This window comes from Cottoperca gobio, chromosome 3, assembly GCF_900634415.1.
Source record: "Cottoperca gobio chromosome 3, fCotGob3.1, whole genome shotgun sequence".
In the NCBI taxonomy this organism is placed as follows: domain Eukaryota; kingdom Metazoa; phylum Chordata; class Actinopteri; order Perciformes; family Bovichtidae; genus Cottoperca; species Cottoperca gobio.
In genome coordinates this window covers 10,575,259-10,596,873 of record NC_041357.1, presented here as the reverse complement: position 1 = coordinate 10,596,873, position 21,615 = coordinate 10,575,259, and the positions used below count along the sequence as shown (strand labels likewise).

Sequence of the window (21,615 nt, the reverse complement as noted above, 5' to 3'; positions counted from 1 at the left end):
CAGTGGTGTAGTCAAGCGGCCAATGTTGGTATGGAAAGGATCTCACTGCTCTACAGCTATATACTCTTATATTTTACATGCCAATGGACTTGTCTCTTGGCATAAGTTCAGCCTAGCAAACCTTTTTCTTGACAGTGACCATCCAACCTCCACTGCTTTGGCATTTCATTTCTACTCTCGTCTCCTGCATCAAAGGCTTGGACACAGATCAAAGCTGCCCAAACTGACAGAAAAGGGCACTGTAAATACAATACTGACATATCTTGAAAGCACATAGTGGTGATCATAGGACAAGTGAGTACAAATAGGTTGACAGCAGGTTAAATCACAGCGGAATTAACTGTTACTATTTTGAAAACTTAAAATGTTAAATGTTGACGTTCTGTATCTGGTCTGTTGGTTAACATTTTTGTTTCAACACATTTTCAGAAAGAAAATAACTAGTAGTAATTAGAAACTAGTAATCACACTTGGCAGATATGGAACTCCAAAGTTGGATTAATAACACTTTAAGAAAAATAATTGCAGCTCTCAAAAGCGAGGGAGGCAGCATTGAGCCAAGCTGCAGCTTTATGGTTTTTAGCTTGATGACATGTGAGAGCTGCCATGCGCTGGTGATAGGCTATTGATTGGCTATCAAGATACTGCACACAGAAGGCTGAACTTCTAACAGGCTGACATTTCAGAAAGCATGAAGGCCACAAATGACTCCTAATCATTAAAAGTCTCATTACACACAGCATTAATCAGACAATCCTAACTGGTGATGCACTTTAGGTAAACACTTTTCCAGCTTGCTTGCACTAAATTCCAGATGCTTGATGTGGTTTTTCACAAAAAGGTGACATGCACATTATTTCCGAATATACAAGAAGGATTTATGATTGGATTATGTATTCTCCACCTGCTCCTTTGTACGACCATGTAAAAAGCAAACAGGGCAACACCTTAGAATAACCGGCATCCATTACAGTAAGTCAGCCATTATTTAAAGGCCTGTAGCTTGTTGCTATTGTACAAGTATGTTATCCAATATGAGTACAGTATTATCTTCCAAAGGTAGAACAGTTTAGCGAATGTCTCAAAATACTGCGACTCCCATGAGCTTAGGTCCCTGTTGCTATGGAGAAAAAGCCAGTCAGAGTTACGAATCAGAGCGGTAAAAGAATTCAAAGCATTTTGCTGTTACACATAACAGAATTCTAAGCACAGTGATTGGATGTTTTTTGGTAAAATGCACCTTAGAAGCTTTTAACAGAGATTTTATAACACGGTTGTTTACGTTTTTCACTGTATTTAACCGGCAGAGTTTCATGTCTACCAAAGCTGGAGAAGAGTGCCATGTCTGAGTCATGTAACATTATATATGACGAAAAAGATGTGACTGACTTTCGGATCCAGGGGTGCCCGAAATGGCTGCTCCAACACTTCAACTTTATAGAGAAAGATTGGAAGGAAATATTTTCACTAGCTTTAATATTTATCAACTCTAGTTTAATGCTTACATTACACTTACTTGGTAGTGTTAGCCTTAGATTTGATTTGTTCATCAGCCATTATGGATTGTGGTTATTATAAAAAATATATAACCTACATTTTGATGACTGTACTGTTGGTAACTCATGTCTAAGTCATCGATGATGCTTCACTTTACCTCTGTTTGTGGCTGAGCTCCAGAATCCTCTGCACATCCTTCTTGGCCACGGAGTCATCCTTTTTCAGCGACTAAAAGAGAACAGAAGACACTCAAAATGAGAAATATTGTCAAAGCACCAACAACAGACAAAAATGACACTGTATGCACTTTCCTTGAACCGCATAGTAGATGTTTCTAAATGTACCCTGGCTTTTAAGGTTATAAATTCCTTCAAGCAACAGTAAGTGTTAACTATGTGAGTCAGAAATGTAAAATACTGAAATAAAATGTCAAAAGCACCACAATCATAAAATAATTGAGGTGAATATTATTGAATGATGCAGCAGATGTGAAAGGGTGTTGATGCCAACCACCCCAGAAAAAAAATAAAACGGTGTAGCCAATAACAATCTGGTGATGAATGTCTTCTAAAAAGCCTAACGAGGGTACAGATTGGTTTGTACTGGCGTCTAAGCACCTGCCTGATGTGTAATTATGGATTAGACAGGTCTCTGATTGCCCTGTAAACCCTCCAAGATATTTCTTATTTGTTATGAGCTGAACAGAAATTTCCAGACTTCTAAGGAAATGTGGACTCAAAGGGAGAGAAAGCTTCTCTTTAAATTGTGCTTGAAGGGGATATCTGTGGCAATTAACACCCCATTTCCATAAACCCTGTTTCCTTTCGTCACAGAGGAGATGTTTCTCCTCATCAGCAGTCCCTGAATTCCCTTCATGAACATTCATGTTGGAGAGCGAGAAAAGAGAAAGGACCCAACAACAGCTTTTGAGAATAGAGAATGTATATTTGCTTCAGATAATTGAAATTGTGAGGTTAGGTAAATAAAACAGCATGGGGTTGTATATTATTACCAAAATAACATCAATTACTGCATTCTCTCTCTCTTGTGATATCTCCATCTGTCATGGAGCCACGAGTCAAATAACCACTTTCCAACATTATTGTCCACAAAAAAAGGATGATAAAAGCTCAGGCCTCACATTTTTACAAGCATTGTTTTGTCAACTAAAAACAAGCCTACTGTTGCAAAAAAGGTTTACAGTTTGGATGCACTTCCAGTTTAACGTTCGGATGCCAGAAATCTTCAAATGCACATTGTGGCCATCTTCCAAAGCAGACCATAGATCGGTAGGTAGAGACATATTTTATACTGTAGGGACGTACATTCAACAAGCTTACTGTGGGTTTCCATTCTTTACAGTGTTATGAAATTCAAGTTGTAGTTAAATCATGCTTGAAATATATATTCTATCACACTAATCAGAATGCGTTATTTTATTTTCGTTCTTTTTTGTTTGTTTTGTTCAACTTCTTGAAAATATATAAAATGCATTCATAAATAAAGAGGTGATAAATAACAAATCCTTTAGTTTTAAATACTGGAGATTTTTGTGTGGCTTTATTCTCCATTCTGTCTCAATTCAATTGTGTGCTAAAGCAGCGGTCCCCAACCATTTTGCACCACGGACCGGTTTCATGCAAGACAATTTTTCTACGGAACGGCAGGCATAACAAAATATAGGGCTTATAGGTGTATGAAAAAAACTGTGACTGAGACAAGTGCGGATGGAAGTGGCCATTTTTCAATACAAAATACCCTGCAAATTAATGCAAATAAAATGTTTACAATAAATAGTACCAACACAAAAAAACGTGTTATTCTTTCTGTGCGGCCCGGTGCCAAATGATCCGCGGCCCGGTACTGGTTGGCGGCCTGGTGTTTGGGGACCCCTGCGATAAAGCAAGCCACATACTTTCCCATCAAACTTTGCCCAGTGCAACACATTGTAAAATGCACTGCAGAGCTTTCTGTAGTTAAATAATACTAAAGGGAATATGGTGATAATTCACAGATCCTACATTTTATGTCAAAATTAAATGGATTAATGTTTGCTGGAAGTGACTGTCCTTCACATATATCACTGTTCTGTTATTACACTACTGTTTCATTCTGAAAAAGTAAGTAAGTATACAAAGATCTACTGCTTGCGATTCTGAAAAGCTACGGTATAAAATCTTTTTAAATTATCATTTAAACAACAAAACAGCCACTTTAAACTTGTGTGCAAAATGTATCATGCAATTATTTTTCAAAGTACAATCCAAATTGTTGCCATAGCCCACAGTTATGTGCAGGGTAAAAATAAAAATAATAACTCCTATTCTTGTACTAACTGCTTCACAAGGTGTCACCCAGAATAAATTCCCCATCCCACAAAGCTTAATTATGAGGGTTTCTGACCTCCACCTATGGGCAAGTCGTTAAAACTATAAACACTTGCTTCATCAAGTCTTTCCAGATGTACTAACTGTTTCTCCCTGTTGACTTGATTCTCTTTTAAAAGGTGATGATTTATTTTTATGTAGATTTTCCCCTGAAGATTTGTTCCACAGCACACTATTCCAAATCCAACCCAACCTCTGTCCTGCCCAGCGTGCTGGCTCAGGGCCCAGGGCGAAGATGGATGCCAACCTGGCTAGCCTTGAGTGAATAGACATCAAAGCCTGCCCCGGGGATAATGATAGTCTATCTGCATGAGCTCTTTGGAGACACATGGGACATCTCTCGCAAACACTCATAAATGTAGGGAAAATGTGCATATCAGATTCTTGATTGTAGATTTTCTGACAATTCTATTGGCCCGCAAAGAGGGCCTGAATTCTGAAAACATCAAAAACCTGCAAAGAGGAAACCATCACTCAGACTGCAGATTTGGGAGCGCTGCACAGACACGCAGGGCATCTGGCACCCAACCTCTAAACGTCCAAGAGGGAGGCATGTTTTGGAAGACCATTGTTGCATACACTAATGTGACTGAAAAATACTAAATGATTCAAATATCTGAATGTATAATTGAGTTTCTGTTCATTTCTTGTCATAGCCAAGAGCCATAATGAAGTTGACCTACACTGACTGGTGTGAAGTGATGTGCAGTATGTGGCACTGTGATAATTAGGTTTGGTTGAAATGCTCACAGAATTATAATATCTAGAGTCTAATATGGTAGATTACTCTCTGAAAAGTCCAAGACCAGTATGTGTATGAACCGACAGATACCTCCCTTTGCAATAGAGATACTAATCCTCATTACCATCCACTTTAAGTTGTCTTATGAACCTATTTTTATTCTTAAATTATGCAGAATCACCCTCGCTGTAGGAGTTGGGGTAAATATTTTTGCATCTTTGTTTTTAGGCCAAATTTAATTAGGCCAGAAAAGGCTAAACTTTCCGGCATGTAAAGTGGGGGGTTTGGGTGAATACAAACATATCTTTAGATGGCGCTGACTTTATTTATATTCCTTTAAAAAATGTTTTTTAAAAACATCAGGAAGCTGCATGGACATCTCATACGAGCCACAGCTTTGTTAAGATTATTGTTTGAATAAATGTGCCATTAAATAATGAGGAATGCAAAAGAAAAAGGGGACATATCGTAGCTCTGGAAGTTTATTTTACACATTGCATGGATCTAAAACTGAAAGTGAGTGGACTCATAATGCTGTGATCAAGTTGGTCTGTAAACTGTGATGGGTCTTTGTTCGCCACATTGGTTCTATTTTTGGTGATGTTCCCAGAAGTCTGCAATTACTTTGGTGAGCACTGTTATCATAACTGATATAATCCAGGGCTGGAGCTTTAAAAAATAAAAACCCACGTTGTAATTAACTGTAGTTCTCCTTTAAGAAGAGCATTGATCCTTACAGTTAAAGGCTTTGAACATTGGATGAAGCAGTGTTTACATTTTGATGGTCCTGTCAATCCTTCTTGTTTTATCTCTATCTCTAAAGCTTTTTGCAGCTGTTGTTGTCATTAGTGCTGAAAACTGTCTCTTACTAATTGATCTGCTTTTCCATCTCTGCGTTGCTTTTGCAGCAGCTGCATTTCCAGTAACACATCACATACAATGGGTGGGCTCACCAAATTGAAAAACATTTGCACGTTAATATTTAATAACGCCGGGTTGCTATACCACAGATTGATTGAAATATAAGTGAGAAGGAGTCATGGGTTTCCCGGTCATCAGATGGCTGACAATAGAGGATGGAAAATTACCTCCGGCCAACCAAGCCTTCTAAAACGGCAGTATCTTTCAAAAAGAAACAGTAAATTTACAACCTGAAGGTTTCCTTTTATGCTGTCCAGCTCCTTTGATGTCTTGGAGAGTTGGTGCAGGATGCTGCTCCGTTCACTGAAGACTTCCTTTAGCTTCTTTTCCAGCCCATCATAGCTTTGTCTGTTGAGAGAATGAGATAGTGAGATTTTCACTGTTAAATGTCTGCCACTGGCTGAGAGAGTTCACTCTTTATTGGCACCCTTGGGAGGAAGAGGTGTTTTAAACTGGATTAAAAGCACCATCTTTAAAGCTAAAGGCTAGAGCAATAGAAGATAACTAATATCTACTCAGCACAGTCCCTGGATGAATAGAAGAGAAATAAAAAACCTATATTCCTTTCAATCAACCAATTTAACCAAGGCTTGTTTTACAGAGATAGGTCTTGTGACCTGAGGTATGCCCCCGCATCTCCAATTTAAATATCCACGTAGTCCATCCAATTATTAAGAGAACAATTATACAGGGCGCATTTGTCAAATCCTGTTTTTTCTCTTTCAAAACTGAACTGATTTCTAAGGCACTACAGAGGAGACCTTGTCATTTATTGTTGAGCTTCCAGAGAGGCAAATATCACTTGACAACATGCATGAACTATATTCACAATGAAGGTTTCCTTTTTCATTGTAAATGGGTGTATGAAGATCAGGGTACAAAAAGAAGAGTTTAAGGGAATGAAAGCTTGGGAGTTGGCTAAAAGATGAACCGACAAATTTGGCATTGGGTGTCACCGTTGTTGACAACTGAATGTCCTTTTAATCGACAAGGACAGAGATAGGAGTTACGAGTTAGCACATGTTCACTTTCACTCCCGGACACAAATCTAAAACCAGAAAAATCTGTTTTTCATTTAATATTACATCCTTGTTTACTGACTCAAGGACAACAACAACTGTGTTCTGGGAGGTATTAAAATAAGTACATCTGAGTGTGTAACCCTGCTAATTAATAAACCTCAAGGCCCTACATTTCTTATAATTCCCATGAATTTGATTACTTTGATGGCCTCTTGAGTCTTCTAATTGTATATAATAAAGGCCTCATCCATCCTTCTCTTCTGCAGATAGCAGGCAGCGGACTCATAAAAAGAAGACATCACAAACATGTGTGAAGAGGAGATATATATATATTAATTTTTTTATAAAAAAGGTAAAGGTTTGTTTATAAGGATTTCTCCACATTTCTCCCATTTTACTTTTGGCATTTCCTCGCCACGAGGCTACTGTATAAAAACAAAAGGATTTTACAACCACATTTTACACTGGGACCGACACAATAAATGATCACAGAGAATGGGCACAACACTCTTATATGAGAGTTCATTTGAGAATGATGTGTTCTGGTTAATAGTCCACAAATAGGGGCTGCAAAATATGATGTGAACAAGCTGTAGTAAATTAAAGATTAAGTTTAAATTAATAATAGGTACATTAAATCATGTGGGTATAAAACCAAGGTTTTTCAGAAACATTTTCTGTAGTTGTCACAGTTTATTCAGAATAAACAGCAATAACAAAGGCTCTCCGTGTTTCACACATGATTTTGTGAGACTGGTGGATGGACCTCTGACCCTGAATTAAATAGTTATATCTATGAGTAACGTTTTCACTCTGGTAAACAATTTCTGTTTAATAATGTTGTGCTCTATAAACAGTTTAATCATAAACATATTGGTTTTATAGATATACAAATCTAATCCACTGCCCCTGCCCAAACACACACACACACACACACACACACACACACACACACACACACACACACACACACAGTTCTCTCTCTTCTGTATATTGTATGTACATATGGCACAGCGATTCTATTTTCTTGTTTCCTTCTATATTCAGAATTGAAGGAAAAATAAGAATTTCATTGTACGCATTGGGAAACGCTTATGACAAAAACCGCTTAGACTTGATTACACCAAAAGAAAGCATGCAAAATGAGACGGGGTCCATGCATCAGCGCAGACTGAGGCACTGATGACAGTCCTCCTTGGTTGACGGTCGTGCCGGGAACAGTGCGCCACATCATCATTATTGGGAAACACTGAGCTATACTATGATTAAGCCAACCCTGTCTCCTAAAAATGATCTAATACACAAACTAAGGTTCAAGAAATACTGGTTTGCTTTGGTTAAATCCTGAAATCGTAAACACCTGCTTACTTGTTCTTCAAGTCAATGTTGATTTTATTGATATCAATCCAAGATTGGCATTATTTACCAAAGTGCTTTGAGTGGCTAACCCTAACCCTAACGCACGTTTATTCCTGCTTTAGTCGACACAGATGGATATTATTGCAAGGGAAATATTTTGTCACTGTATATTTTGCTCATTACGTTGATAAAACACAAAATTCAGTGGTATATACATGTCATTTTAAGGAGACAGGATTGATCAAAAGGTAAACCCAATCGAGCTTTACAATCGGTGTTATAGACGAAGAAATATCCACAACTCCAGCAAACATCAACACAGCTTGGTTAATGATATTCTCCACAACAAAGAATTCAAAAGATCAAAAGAACTGTGTCTGCTTACTTCCTTATGTAATCAGAAACTCCAAATGACAGCAACAGCTTCAAGCAAAGCATACGCACTTGACATAGCTGAATAATTCGTTTGCTAAATACTTGCTTGTAGTCACAAAATCTCTCAATTACAGTGCCGCTTACATTAATCACTTTTTATAAGAGAATCTGGTATACCATTCCTCACTTGCTACTGAACGTCCCAAAGAAAAAGAAAACTGCAATGCTCGTGGATGGAGCCGGGCGCTGCCACATTATTCTAGAGCCATCGCTTCCTTTCAGCCTGGGCCGTTTTCCAAAAAGCCTGCACACCTCATGTCATATATCCCAGTAGCAGCACATACACAATAACACATCAATCACTAATAGAAAAGCAACACCTGGGAAATAAATAAATAATACAGCATACTGAATCCCACACATGACTTGCTACCATATGGCATTGGTGGGAAATTTATTGCACGTTCAGGCAACGAGGGAAGATGGGGTTAGAGATTCCTCCCTGTCTGCCATATTATTCATTGCCTAATGGAGTAGGCCCCTGGGTATCTGTGAAATGAAAAGGACCTATAATTTGAGTCCCACTGACACAGAAACATGTATATTATAAGCTTCTTAGAAAAATTCTGGATTTTTTCCCACCCAAACAACTATAAACTGTTCATTACAACAAACAAATAGAAACAGCTGCATGGTTTCACCACAACCTCCTAAGAGTCCAGTGTCCTCCCGAACAAAGATCCTCCCTGTTTAAATCAGAGAAGTGTGATATGAGGAACAGAGTGTCTGACAAAGAGGCTTATGATCAGGAATGGCCCCACCAGGCACATGGCCATAAAGCAGTGGTGATGAGGTAATGAAATCTTTAACTTCAGACATCTGCAGTTTGAATTCAGTCCCTGGCTGTCTTCACCAAACTCATCAAAATCCCAACACTGAGGGAGGAGGCATCCTATATTGGATCCGACTATTGAGGGCAAATATTTCTTTACTCTTGTAGTCACAGCGGGTCTCTGAGTTATATGGGGCTGACCCTGCAGTGTAGGATAAAACTGCTGAGGCTAAAGAAAATGCCACTGAACACTACAGTCAACAGCCAAACAATGGCTCAATAAAGGAAGCCAAGGCTATGGCACCGCAGAGAGAGCTGCAGGAGCTCATGGTCCACTGTTAAACATAAGTGCAGTATTTCCAGACAGCCTACTACAACTACTCGTGACTGTAGCTCGGACCATGATGATAACGCTTTACATGAGAAAGAAAAGTCATCATCCTGTGTGGGCGAGATTCCTTTTGTGCTCACACACCAACATCAGTAGTTTGAAGTTAAAGGTGCAGTGACGAGAGCAGCAAGTGACATGCATCTATCTCAACACTGTGTGATGTCTGATGTACCCAACTGGCCGTGTTGCTTTACCTATATCCTATATATCTTTAGTGCTTTGCTTCATATTTGCTGTTTAGGAGCCAATCTAACTGGGGAATGTTGATGCTAAAATAAAAGTTGAGTTGATAGCAATCACAGAACGATGGCTCCATGTTTGTAGAGCCCAGTAAAATGTAATACCAGGACATTAAGGATATCATCCACCATCTTCTGCTTAGCAATTAGCTGCAGTAAAATACTCGCAGAGGAGCTCAGTGTGTTAGCAGGTTGAGTAATCTAATGTCTCCCCCCCCCCTCCCAAACTTTTATTCTCGTTTCTATTTTTGGAAAATCTGCAGGAGACATTTGGCGGTTCAGACAAGGACAAATGAAAGGATTCCCCTGGGCTCAGTGTCTTTGGAGGCCCCTCCACTACCAGACCTGTTATTTTAATACCCACCCAGAGCTGAAATCTGAGCACTACCAGTCATTTATTTCACATGTCAACTACAGTTTACACAATATCCAATGACAAATGCACAGCCAAGAATCTGTTATGTTTTTACATACCGGTAGGCTGTGTCTTCTTGGAAAAAACCTCTGTCTTATTTGCCCTTATGCTTTAAATAAATATGACTAAAACACATTTAAAACTAAATCTAGCTCTTAAGACGTGTCATTACTTTCTTTAAACTTTATTTATTTATTTTGGAACAACATACACATTGCCCCCTTAGTGTACTGCTCAGAATCTGTTATGGCTTCGTCAGCAGCTACATGTTAAACTAGAATGCAACTAAATTTTACGATTATTCCGACACCACATGAATGCAACACATATGCCCTATCTCGAACATTTTACTTTTGTTTCTCTTTTTCGGTATTAAGTGGAAGCAGGTAGTTAGCTGACAGTGGTCAGGGTGTTACATTTGAACTGTACGGTCATTTTCACACGTGAACTGGACTTGAACATGGAAACACATTCCAAACCATGTTTCTGATTGAAGGATCAAAGTTAAATATTTTATATTTCACAAGGCAGCAGTCACAGAAACCAACAGCTCCGAAGCATAAAAGGCGTTTATTTGCCGTCATGCAGATTATTGGCAGACAGCGGTTTATGTGGTACTTCCAATTTCAGGCTGGATTAATTATGCCATTAAGAGGGGGCAAGTAAATAGTTTTAATAACGGGGACTGCCCAAGGCCTGTCAACAAGTTAATATATTCCCCTAGCAGAGCATGACAACCATCCAACATATGCAACAAAAGTCAGTCATGTTTACCAACTGTTGTCTAAACATAGCAGACAGCAGGGGATATTAATTGCATGCGTGTCAGAGGATGTCTGGCACTAAATCCTCTTTAATTGTTTAGTGGGGGACATAATAAAACAATCGGTGGTGAGGAAGCCAATTTAGCTTTGTCAAAAAAGGTAATGCACACGATATCCAGGACATCTATTGAACATATACAGTGCTGCTTGAAATTGTACTAAATAAATCACAAAACCTAAACAATAGATCAATAGTTACATTAATAAGTTGAATATAATGTTTTATATGTGATATTTTTTACTGTATGTACTAAAACTCTGAGAGGGACTTGTGTATTCAGTGAACTAAAGCCTAGCTGTTAGTTGTAATGCCAGTGTGGTCGGCAAATATTCAAGCATAACCCTTCTTTTATCTTGCATGTTATCCTACTGAGTGGAGACTACATCAAAGATATCGTTTATTTTCTGAGCATCCCCTAACTTCTAAAATGATCTCCCATCTCGCTAGTTTTTCTGAGAAAACGTGTATATTTATGGACACTGTTTGGCAATAAGGGTGTACGTTCGTAAGGAGACTATTTTCTTGTGTTACTAACTCCATTTTTTGCTACAATTATGAGTCATCTTGAGTTTTTGACGAGCATGAATCGCACTACGAGATGCCATTGGGTATTATTGCGGTTGTGACATGTTCCCAACATGTTAACGACACTGCACCTGTTGAGGATCATTGTCTCTTTTCAGCCCTCCGAGTAAAAGATGCTTAAAATAAAGCACTCTTTGGCCTTTTAGCTCACTGAACAAATAATTCTGTGAAGTTTTAAGAGGAAACATAGCTAATAGAAGAATGGTACATACATCTGAGCAGCACTATACTAAGTAAGTGTTCCAAATGAGTCGAGTTAAAATGCCAATCTGATCATATAATGCAAAAATAATGATTTGGAAACAAGTACCATCCAACAATGAGAGCTTGGATGCATCTGCAACAATTATTAAGTGGAAAGCAATTTACATTGAAGTATTTTATCATTTAGATAGATGAAGTTAAAGTGGTATAAACCAATTTTACACATGAGCAATAAATGCAGATATCCTGCATCTCTCACTCTTGAATTATACGACTGAAATTGGCAGCATGCAGAAAAGTAATGGATTTTCTGTTTTCAGATGTATTTGTGAGTGTGGATGTAAAGATCGCAGCAGAACATTTGACCTCTGGTTAATGATGGAAACTGTCCAGCAAAAGGTTTAAAATATGTTCTGTGTTATTCTTTTCAGACTGCACTTGAGCAGTTGATATATAAGATCTCTCCATTATCACAGCCTCCTTCTAATTTGTTCATCACTTAAATTATGTCATTTTCCACCAAGGGAGGTTTAAAGCATTGAAATAGAAATACTTAACATATTAGATGAATAATTCAATGATTACTCGCAGGCATTTTCATGCATAAGTAGATGCCAATTACTTTCCCTTGACATTTAACACTATCATTTTTTTTTTGCATGTACTTGGAAACTGTTTCTAGACGGATAGGTACAGTTTTCACAAAAGTAACACAAATGAGACACAAATACACAACAGCATGTGAAACTTAATCTGGTAAACCAAAGAAGAAAGCAAATAAAGCTATTAAGAAATACCTGAAACATGTCCATCCGATAACAGATACAGCATAATGCTTATGATGCGTAAATCTACTTAAACCACAGAATTTCAATGAAAAAAATTCATATTATAAAATATATTAAAACTAATATAATTGATCTCTTGTTCAATTTCACCTCCAGCCATATGTAAAGAGTGAAGTAAGTCCTGAGTGTATTTCTCTATTTCCTGCTTCAGTTGAGCTCATCAGACTCTTCTTTCTCTCTGTTGTCATGTACAATCCAAATCCCAAATCGTATTCACAGTGACATGAAACACAGCATGCCTAGAAAATCTGCATTACATTTAAAATTAACCAGGTCAAAGCCAAGCCCTGGCTGATTATACATGTATACAGTGTTTGTTTACTATACATTCCTCCTGTATTTCACATACATCTGGCATCAAAGCGATGGTGACGCTCAGTTTCTACGTCTTTCTTCAGGTTGATGTATGATGTTGATGTGACTCATTCTGTCTTCCAATGACATCATATCCTATCTAGGGGCCTATATCAAACAAATTACGGCTTTAAAAACATCCCTAGAACCTTGTATGATTGTCAGCTTCAATTAAATCTGAGATTTGAGTGAATCTAATGTAGTTCCGCCCATCCTCGCTTTTCAAAGAAGTGCAATACTGTGTTTCCAGCTGCAGTAATTGTTGCGCTATAATCAAGCTGGATTGAGCTTGGATTCTTATTTACTATGAAAGGCGCACTGCCAGGCATCCATGCTTACTGCTATAGTGAGCGATCTCATTTACATGGGTGAGCCTCACCTTGTCCCTCAGAGACATTTTATGACAACATCTAATCCAGCATTGTTTTCAGTGTTGTGGGAGAATGCTACAAGGAATAAGCTGTTTTACCAGAGGCAACTTCCTCAGGACATCAACACTACAAGCGCAATACTGAATGTGTATATCTTAATTTGCTAGAGCAACAGCACACCGTGACAATAGTGCCCAACATGAGAAATTGTAAAATGTTACAAAAAACCCCCCCACAAACCTAGATCAGCTGAAGAGTGAGAGAGTCAGCTAAAATAACATGCTGTACTCATTTGTTCAGCAAATATGCAATAAAATGTGATTTACTTGGATGATATTGAGCATAGCGCTACTGCATGTTATGACATTTCCATATCGCAGGATAAACCCAGGAATAAGACGAGTTTAACACTTCAGGGACAGTCTCGCAAAAGAACAACATCTTAAACTCAAAACCTTCAAAAGGACGTTAAATTTGCAGGCTTCCCCCCCAGGTGATTAATTAGCAGAGGTGGTGAGTGCTTAATGGAGGATTTCAGCCACAGGACGACTCAAAGGTCGTTAATACCTCTGTGTGTGTGTGTGTGTGTGTGTGTGTGTGATCACACATAACTCAAACAAGTGTCCAGCTGGTCAATATGAACTTTAAGCCAACCTCAACACCATGCATACTCTGTTGGGTAACGTGTGTCCAGCAGGTAATTATCAAACTTCAGCCTCGTGTGTGACCTCACACATCCCACCTGACTGCGAATGACTGCTGTTTGTTTCCACTTTGTCCAAATCTACTTGTTTATTATGTAGTTATAAGACGACGGTTTAACAGTTGCCTCGCTTATCAAATATGTGGCATTTGTTGCTTGTTTTCCTTGAAGCTTAATATTATTAAATTACATTGGGCTACAGATAAGCCCAATATTTATTATATTCTATTCAATTATTTTTCAGGTCTATAAAATGTCATGAAATAGTGCAACATTTCCATCAGTTTCCAAAAGCCCAAGGTTACATCTTTGAACTACTCTTTGTGTGTGACCAATGCTCCAGAACTCAAAGATATTCAGTTTTGTCCATCACATAAGAAATAAATTCAACATATCCTAACAAATAAACAAATGTCTGAAATGACCAATCAATTAGACATTGATCAACTAATCGGTTGATTGATCGTTGATTACGAGAATCATTGGTTCTCGTAATGATTTATTCTGGCATAAGCAAAGGCGAGGCCGTACACCTCCAGTACTTCATTTATATTGCACCTTTCAAAAGAAAAGTTAGAATATGTTTACAATAACAACATGATAATAGTAATTACGATCCATAACTTAAGATACAAACAAGATACAGTCATTTAAATAGTTACAACAAACACCATCAGTTTAGAAAAAGATAAAAGTGATTCTTCAGAAGAGATTTGAAGGAAGATAATGAGTTTCCACAGCTGGAAATGCTAATTTGTCTATAACAAATAAAATAATAGTACAAATGGAAAAGTAGTACTCATGTACACGGAGCTTTGTGGCTCTGTGTCTTGTTTCCATCTGACCAATGGCTAAGAAGTTGTGACCGTGCAATAAGCAAGGCAGATGCATCGGATTCACATGAAGGGCATCCAGTGAAGCCTCTCCCCAACTTCCAAGTGTCACTCAGGGAAAACACACGAGGACGAGTTAAGTCAGGCGGAGGGGAGGGAGGGAGGGAGGAGGAAGGAGGGGAGAGTGTGAGGTGGAGAATTTGGAATAGGATGACGGATGTGACTTGATTACTGGTTAACTACCCTGCTGGTGCACCACTCCGATCTGGATGAGAGAGTCGCTGGCGGCTGGATTATCAATTTGGAGTAGGCAAGACTCTATTTGAATGTATTGTTTCATTCCAGGCAGGCTGACAGTAACAGGGCCCTTGTCTTTGACTGAGTTGGCTTTCTGGCTCTTACTTGCCTCAGTGATTTGCTACCTCACCAAGTCTTTAATCATTCTCCTATCAAGATTTTTATCAAACGTATTAGAGTTCTGTTGGTTTATTGAAGCACCTGCACCTGCCACAATATTCTGGTTCTCACACGAACCCGCTGGCCACAGTTAGGACTGACATGATGAAATGGGAAGCAAAGTCAAACATGCGGAGCGAATAAAGTCTTCTCTCACCACAGCTAACTTAAGAGGAGACATGAATGAGATGACAAGCCAAGACATGAGGATCATTTGATCAGCTTGAAATTCACACGCTGAAGCTAAATGTCAGAGAGGTGCGGGTTTCATTTTGGCATAGTATATTATATGAACCTTGACGTCGGTCAGGTAATAACCTGATATATTTTGTCATGCAGCTGGTCTGAGTAGAATATCTAGGTCTACTTAAAAAGTATCTGTTTTAAACAGAAATAAATGTGTTACGATCAGGACCGGCATAATGTTTGGAGGGACCAAGTTCATAGATGTGCTCTATGCTGTGATTATTGATTATAAACTTTGATGATTTCCTTATTGAATTAGCAGAATAGCTGGATAGCGTTACTGGAATTGGGGCTCTTAGAGTTAGGAATTTAAAGTCTAGGATCACCACTGCGTTTTGGAGCAATTGTTTTTGTGCCCTAAACTTTATTTTTTGATTTCTAACGGTATGAAGGCACAGACAGATGATGTCGTCCTGCAGAAAGTGGTAACATATCAGAAAACGCAGCCTTTTGAGCCGTATGAATATCTTAAACACTGGTCTACACTATGGACTATGGTCAGAAGAAAAATGATTCCTTTTATGTTCCAAAATAGTTTCGAGTTTCAATAGTTAACTACGCAAACAATGGCCAGAAATGTGTTTGAACTACTTGAATCCCTAAGCAAATATAAATGTAGTTGAACTACAAGCTACTGCAAACATATTTTAAATTACTAGTTTAATTATTAGTACTTCACTACTCCCCAACACTGCATATTTCCCTACTGGAAATAATCCACGGCTGTCTAAACCACCATAAATAGCATTTCCCATTGATCACAGTATAAACGATGAAATAGAGAAACCTCAAGTAGGATAAATTATAGTATAGACAATATGTAAGTAGCTTATAATGGCTCTCAGCTTCTAGGCTGAACCATCTCTTGTATATAATAATCATGCTTTAAACTACGTCATAAGATCAAGCAGATTTCAGGTGATGGCGAGGATGATGACGGGGTTTCTGAACGTTTGAAGTGTGCCTTTAATGCACAGCTGTGTGCTTGTGCTTTGCCAGGACTCAGAAGGAGAAGCACCACGCCGACACCTGTTAACACCAAGGAGGTTTCCTTTGTAAATAAGAGGAACTTCCGTTTCATTAATGCATTGATTGAGCCACTACAGTCAGATAAGCTTTTACCAACAGAGCACCCATGTCCTCAACCTCTAAAGAGATGGAGGGGAGGACAGTGTTATTCTAACCTGAGAGCCAGAAATGAAAAAAGGTTGAGAACCAATTATCAAATGTAAAAAAAAAGAAAGAAAGTAGTTTGTCTAATTTGTGTGACTTTCATATAATCTAATTTGTATTGAAGGAACATGATGTTCACAACACGAGCTGTGGCTCCCTCAAATGTGTGTGACTATTATACTGCCGGGTGGGGATTACATACACACAGTTTCTCTCGTCAACATGGCCCTTGAGAGTGTGCATAGTTTAAAGAGTGCATGCATGCAAAAAAAAAAGGCCACCGCCGGACACATTAATGTGTTGACCAGGACGAGGATCTGTCAGATGAGGGTGATGACCGACGGCAGCACGCTGATAGAAGCGTTCAGGTCAGAAAGACAACCTTGATTTCAGCACGTAAACAGCAGATCACCTCCACCTTCAGCCAATGCAATTTTCCAGGGACCAGACACAATCAGTCTTGTCAGTGGAAGCATGTTATTGTGATGCGAACACACAAACCAAGTCCGTCTTTTAATCAAAGCCATGTTCAGCTGAATTCCATCTAAACTGACAGAATAAGACACATTTAACGTGTTGATATATCACATGGGGTCGGCAGAGATTCTCTCCTTAATCTGCATGGATTTCGTATCAAATTTATAATTACACTTATTAGCATATTAAGTGTAAAATTCAACTCTAATCTGCAGGTCATTTACGACGCTTTGCATGAACTTTTCCACATTATGCTACATTGAAACTAAAATTATCTATCATGCCTACAAGTACCAGCAATCTGAAAAAAGACTGAAGCTTAATAGAGGTCGTCACCCTCAGCAGAAAAGCAATAATGTGCCCATCTGAGGCTTTGGTCATGAGTGACAGGAAAACCATTGAATAATATGATTTTATTCTAGCACTACTTAGATATTTAGTCAGTCATCTAATATGTTCCTTAATAAGAGAGTGCTATCATTGCCTTCTCTGATAGCAAACCGTAGTGAGAGCTGGATGCTATTTACAATAACATGAGCGTCGACAAAATTAAGCTTTGCTAAATCGATTATTAGCAGACAGCACAAGAACAAGAACGTAGCACCACAAGGCTGATCAGCCTCCAACAGTCCAATTTAAAACCAAACCATTTGAGGACAAGCTTCAAACTGCATGTTATAGAGCTATTTAATATAATCTTTTCCCAGAAAAATGTAATATAGAGAACGAAAACGACCCAAATATTCTCACCAAATACACACAGGAGATTAGGGTCGTATACAATTAATTCCAGTAAATACAAATCTAGTGTTAAGGTTTTTGTGAATCTCTACAGTTCTTCTCTTTGTGTAAAAGGTTTTGAATTGTTCTCTGCTAATGAAGACTTCCCAACATTTATTGAAACACTACTGAACTGCACCTGTGTGTGCATCTGTCAGAAACAGCAATGAAGTCTACTTCAAATAGGAATCCAATGGTTGCTTTCAGGCAGGCCTTTTCAGTTACTTTCTAAAAGCACAGAACATTTCTCACTGCCTTTGTAATGGCATAACTCTGCTCCTATTTATTGTGCTATTTCAGTGAAACAGTCAATCAAACAGTTTGTTGCTAAGCTCCCTGGTACCTGGCCTCTCAAGCTTCGCCATCTGTTAACATGCTTAATGTGTTGCATACTGTTTTAGCTTGACCCTGTCTCAAAACACATTCCAGCATTGAAAAATAATCCATCTCCTTGCGTTGTACTCTGCTGGCTCAGTATCTTTTTCACTTGAGTAAAGCTGCAATGGAAGTTTTCTCAAATTGCTTGTCTGAAGAATAAACTATTACTTGATTATATTCGTTTGGGGGGGGGGGCACTTTCCCATTTGGGACAATGTGAAATAGGTCCATCATTCATTCCTCAAATCTCCTGTAATAGCCCCACTTGTCCACAAATATTAATAGTATAAAAATCGTCCTATATCTTGCAGCTAACCGCTGATGAAAATGCAATTTTAGTGACCATTTGCATAACAGTGAGGTAAGATATGGGCATCATGTGCCGTCTTTAACTGGGCATGAAACAGGATTATACAGATTTGTTCCTAAATGGAAAGATTATGGTCACACTTATTTGCTGGACTAGATTTAACAGTATAAACTCACACATCGTATGTGATTACTTTAGGTTTTCAAGTGTTCACGTATATTATACTGTTTGTTAACTTCCTGATTTCAGAATTGTACTTCAATATACTTAGCAGCATATTGTTTTATACACTAAAAAAGGTACTCGGTGTGTTTTTTCTTCTGGTCAACAAAAGGGAAATACATTGTCTGAAATCCTTGATGCCTAACAAACATGTTGGGTCCATTTCCTCATCAAATATTTGCAGAACTTTTGAATTATTTGAAACCTGGATTGTTTGCATCCATGCTTGCTCGCTGTCAGTCTTCCCTCAGTGGATAAGCATGTGTATTGCATTGCCTGGACGCACACGCATGGCATACAACTTCAACTTGTCTTCAGCCGCGCAAGGCAGACGTTTTCAGGAGCCAAGAAAGAAAATCTAAATGCATGTTGGGAAAATCTAAATATTTACCTTTGAAATGTAAAAAAGTAAAAGTACCGTATGAAGCAACAATAAATGGACAAGTGCTTCAGATTAAAAGTACTTGACACTGCCTACCTCTGCTTTTAAGTATTCACTGCTGTACATCCAGCAGTGACCCTGAATAAATCACAGGTCGATGCTTTTTTTTATGAGTCTCTTAAGATGGAAAGTTAGGTTTTAGAATCAATTAATGTTGGGAACTATGTTTCTCAAGATAAAAGCTCCAAACTGACTTTAAGGCATAGCGACTTTGATGTTCCCAGGATGATAAATTCATCAAAAGATTACAAAATAATAACATTCAAAATGAATTATGCATATTCTATCTGCATGGCACTTCAGGGTTGTGAAAAGGGCAGGGGTGAAGTTAGGTTAAGAGGTCCCTTCTTGACTGCTTCTACATGCAATATCACCTTGGATTTAAATCCTGTCTGGGACCTTTACTGCATGCCACGCCCTCTGTCTCCCTACTTCTTCTCTCTTCACTGTGAACTGTGTAGAAGAGCAAAAATGCCATAAAAATGGTCTTTAAAAAGGCACTTATCAAGAAATGCTTGAGGTGTCTGAGGCCATGAAATTCCTCCATGAATTTATTTTTTGCTAGTCTGCTTCTCTGGTGAATTTTGCACGCCAACTATTTACTAAAAATTTCCAGATATTAAATGAAGCGCAACATTAAATGAAGCTTCTTCTTCGCTCACTCCATCTTATTCAATCAACTAAGACATTTGATGAGTAAATAGATTTCGGTTTGGGCTTAATTTCTCTTGATAGATGGCTTAGCACACACTGGATGGAAAAAGAGTGTCCTTTCACTTAATAGAGAGGATAAAAACATTCCTGTGCCCTTTAAATGCTCACCACTTACTAATGTAAGCTCTTGAAGTAAGGTGCACCGAGCACTGTGGCACTTCTTAAAGGTTCTTTCAGACTTATTATGTGGATCTTTTACCTTAAAGCTCTTCAAGCAATCAATGTCTTAATCTGAAACGGCACTTGAGGACTATTCGGTGGATATGGAGCTTTAGAAATGATCAGGGAGACTGCGGAGGCTGCATCAATAGTTGTAACAATTCTCTTCAGGTTAATATTATTAAAGAAGATCAAGCAAAAAGCTGAATGACCTTTACTGACAAATACTCAATCATAAGAACGAGGAATGTACCCGAAATATAAGAATAAGAACATTCTCAAACCTGAATTAGAAAACAAGTTGTTTGTTGGTGCCTTTCAAAACTTATAAGAGTTTTTGGATTTCCCTTTTGTTGTTAAGTAAGTTTAGTTTTAAAGGAGACGTGACAAATTCAAATCGAAAGACTCACACGCCAATTTATCCACCTTTACTTCCTTTTTTGCAGTCATACGGCATGTTCACAAATATACTGTACTGTTAACAGCATTGTGACTCGGTTTATAATTTACTAATTACAAAATTCTGTTAAAATGTATATTATGATTTCCCTCATTTAAAACTGGGTGCTGCCGTCGCATTGCTCATTTAGTTCACCCCATTTGATTGTAACCTCCAGATCGCCGTCAAAGCTGCGCATTTAGCTCCCCGTTAACCGAGCACACAGAATGAAAGGTAAGACAACAGTCAATACCAAAAGTAACAGCGAGTATGAACAAGTCAAGCCTGTTTCAACACTCAGTGCTGTCACTGACTTGTTCAAAGCTTATCCATCCTCTTCAGTCACATTAATTAACTGAGCATGGACTGGCAGTAGCTAATCCTCTGCACTTGGAGTGTGAACAAGAAAATGAGAGGCACATGAGAGGCTGGGTGATTAAAAGAAAGGGGTCGTAGTGCATCTAACAAAAAGCAGACTGTATGATAAACATATTTACAGCACTTGTCTTCATGGCAAATCCCAAGAGATGTTTTTCTTGTTTGTCAGGAAGCAATTTGACAGGAGAACATTTATTTTGACTTTGAAGCAACTGTTATGCAAGCTGTTGTAAGGCTTGCAGGAGCGCAGTGAGAACTGTTTTTTGAATTCAATTCAGTTTAACATCTATGACTGGTAACGAGTGCATTACATTTGACGAGATTCACGGCATCCTTGAACTCCACATTGCACAGGAGGAGGCGGATGCTGAAAACAAGTGTTGGTTGTGTCCGTTTTAAATGCTCACATCATTTATCTTGAATGGAACACAGTTTTTTATTCTTTACAAATCTTGCTTATCTATATTAAATGTTGTCATTTTATGTGTCACTCATTGGGAAATCTGAACTTTTTAATTTGTACTTTAACGCAATTAAT

General features: G+C 38.3%; 1 protein-coding gene across 1 annotated transcript in view; it reads right to left on the bottom strand.

Moving 5' to 3' along the window:
• The window catches only part of luzp2 (leucine zipper protein 2), a 133,825-nt gene that overhangs the window by 59,201 nt on the left and 53,009 nt on the right, over positions 1 to 21,615 (bottom strand). The window contains exons 2-3 of the mRNA XM_029428753.1: positions 5,778 to 5,895; positions 1,655 to 1,725 (exon numbers count right to left, since the gene is read on the bottom strand). Of these exons, the coding sequence (XP_029284613.1) occupies positions 1,655 to 1,725; positions 5,778 to 5,895 (189 nt within the window). The remainder of the gene's footprint in view (positions 1 to 1,654; positions 1,726 to 5,777; positions 5,896 to 21,615) is intronic.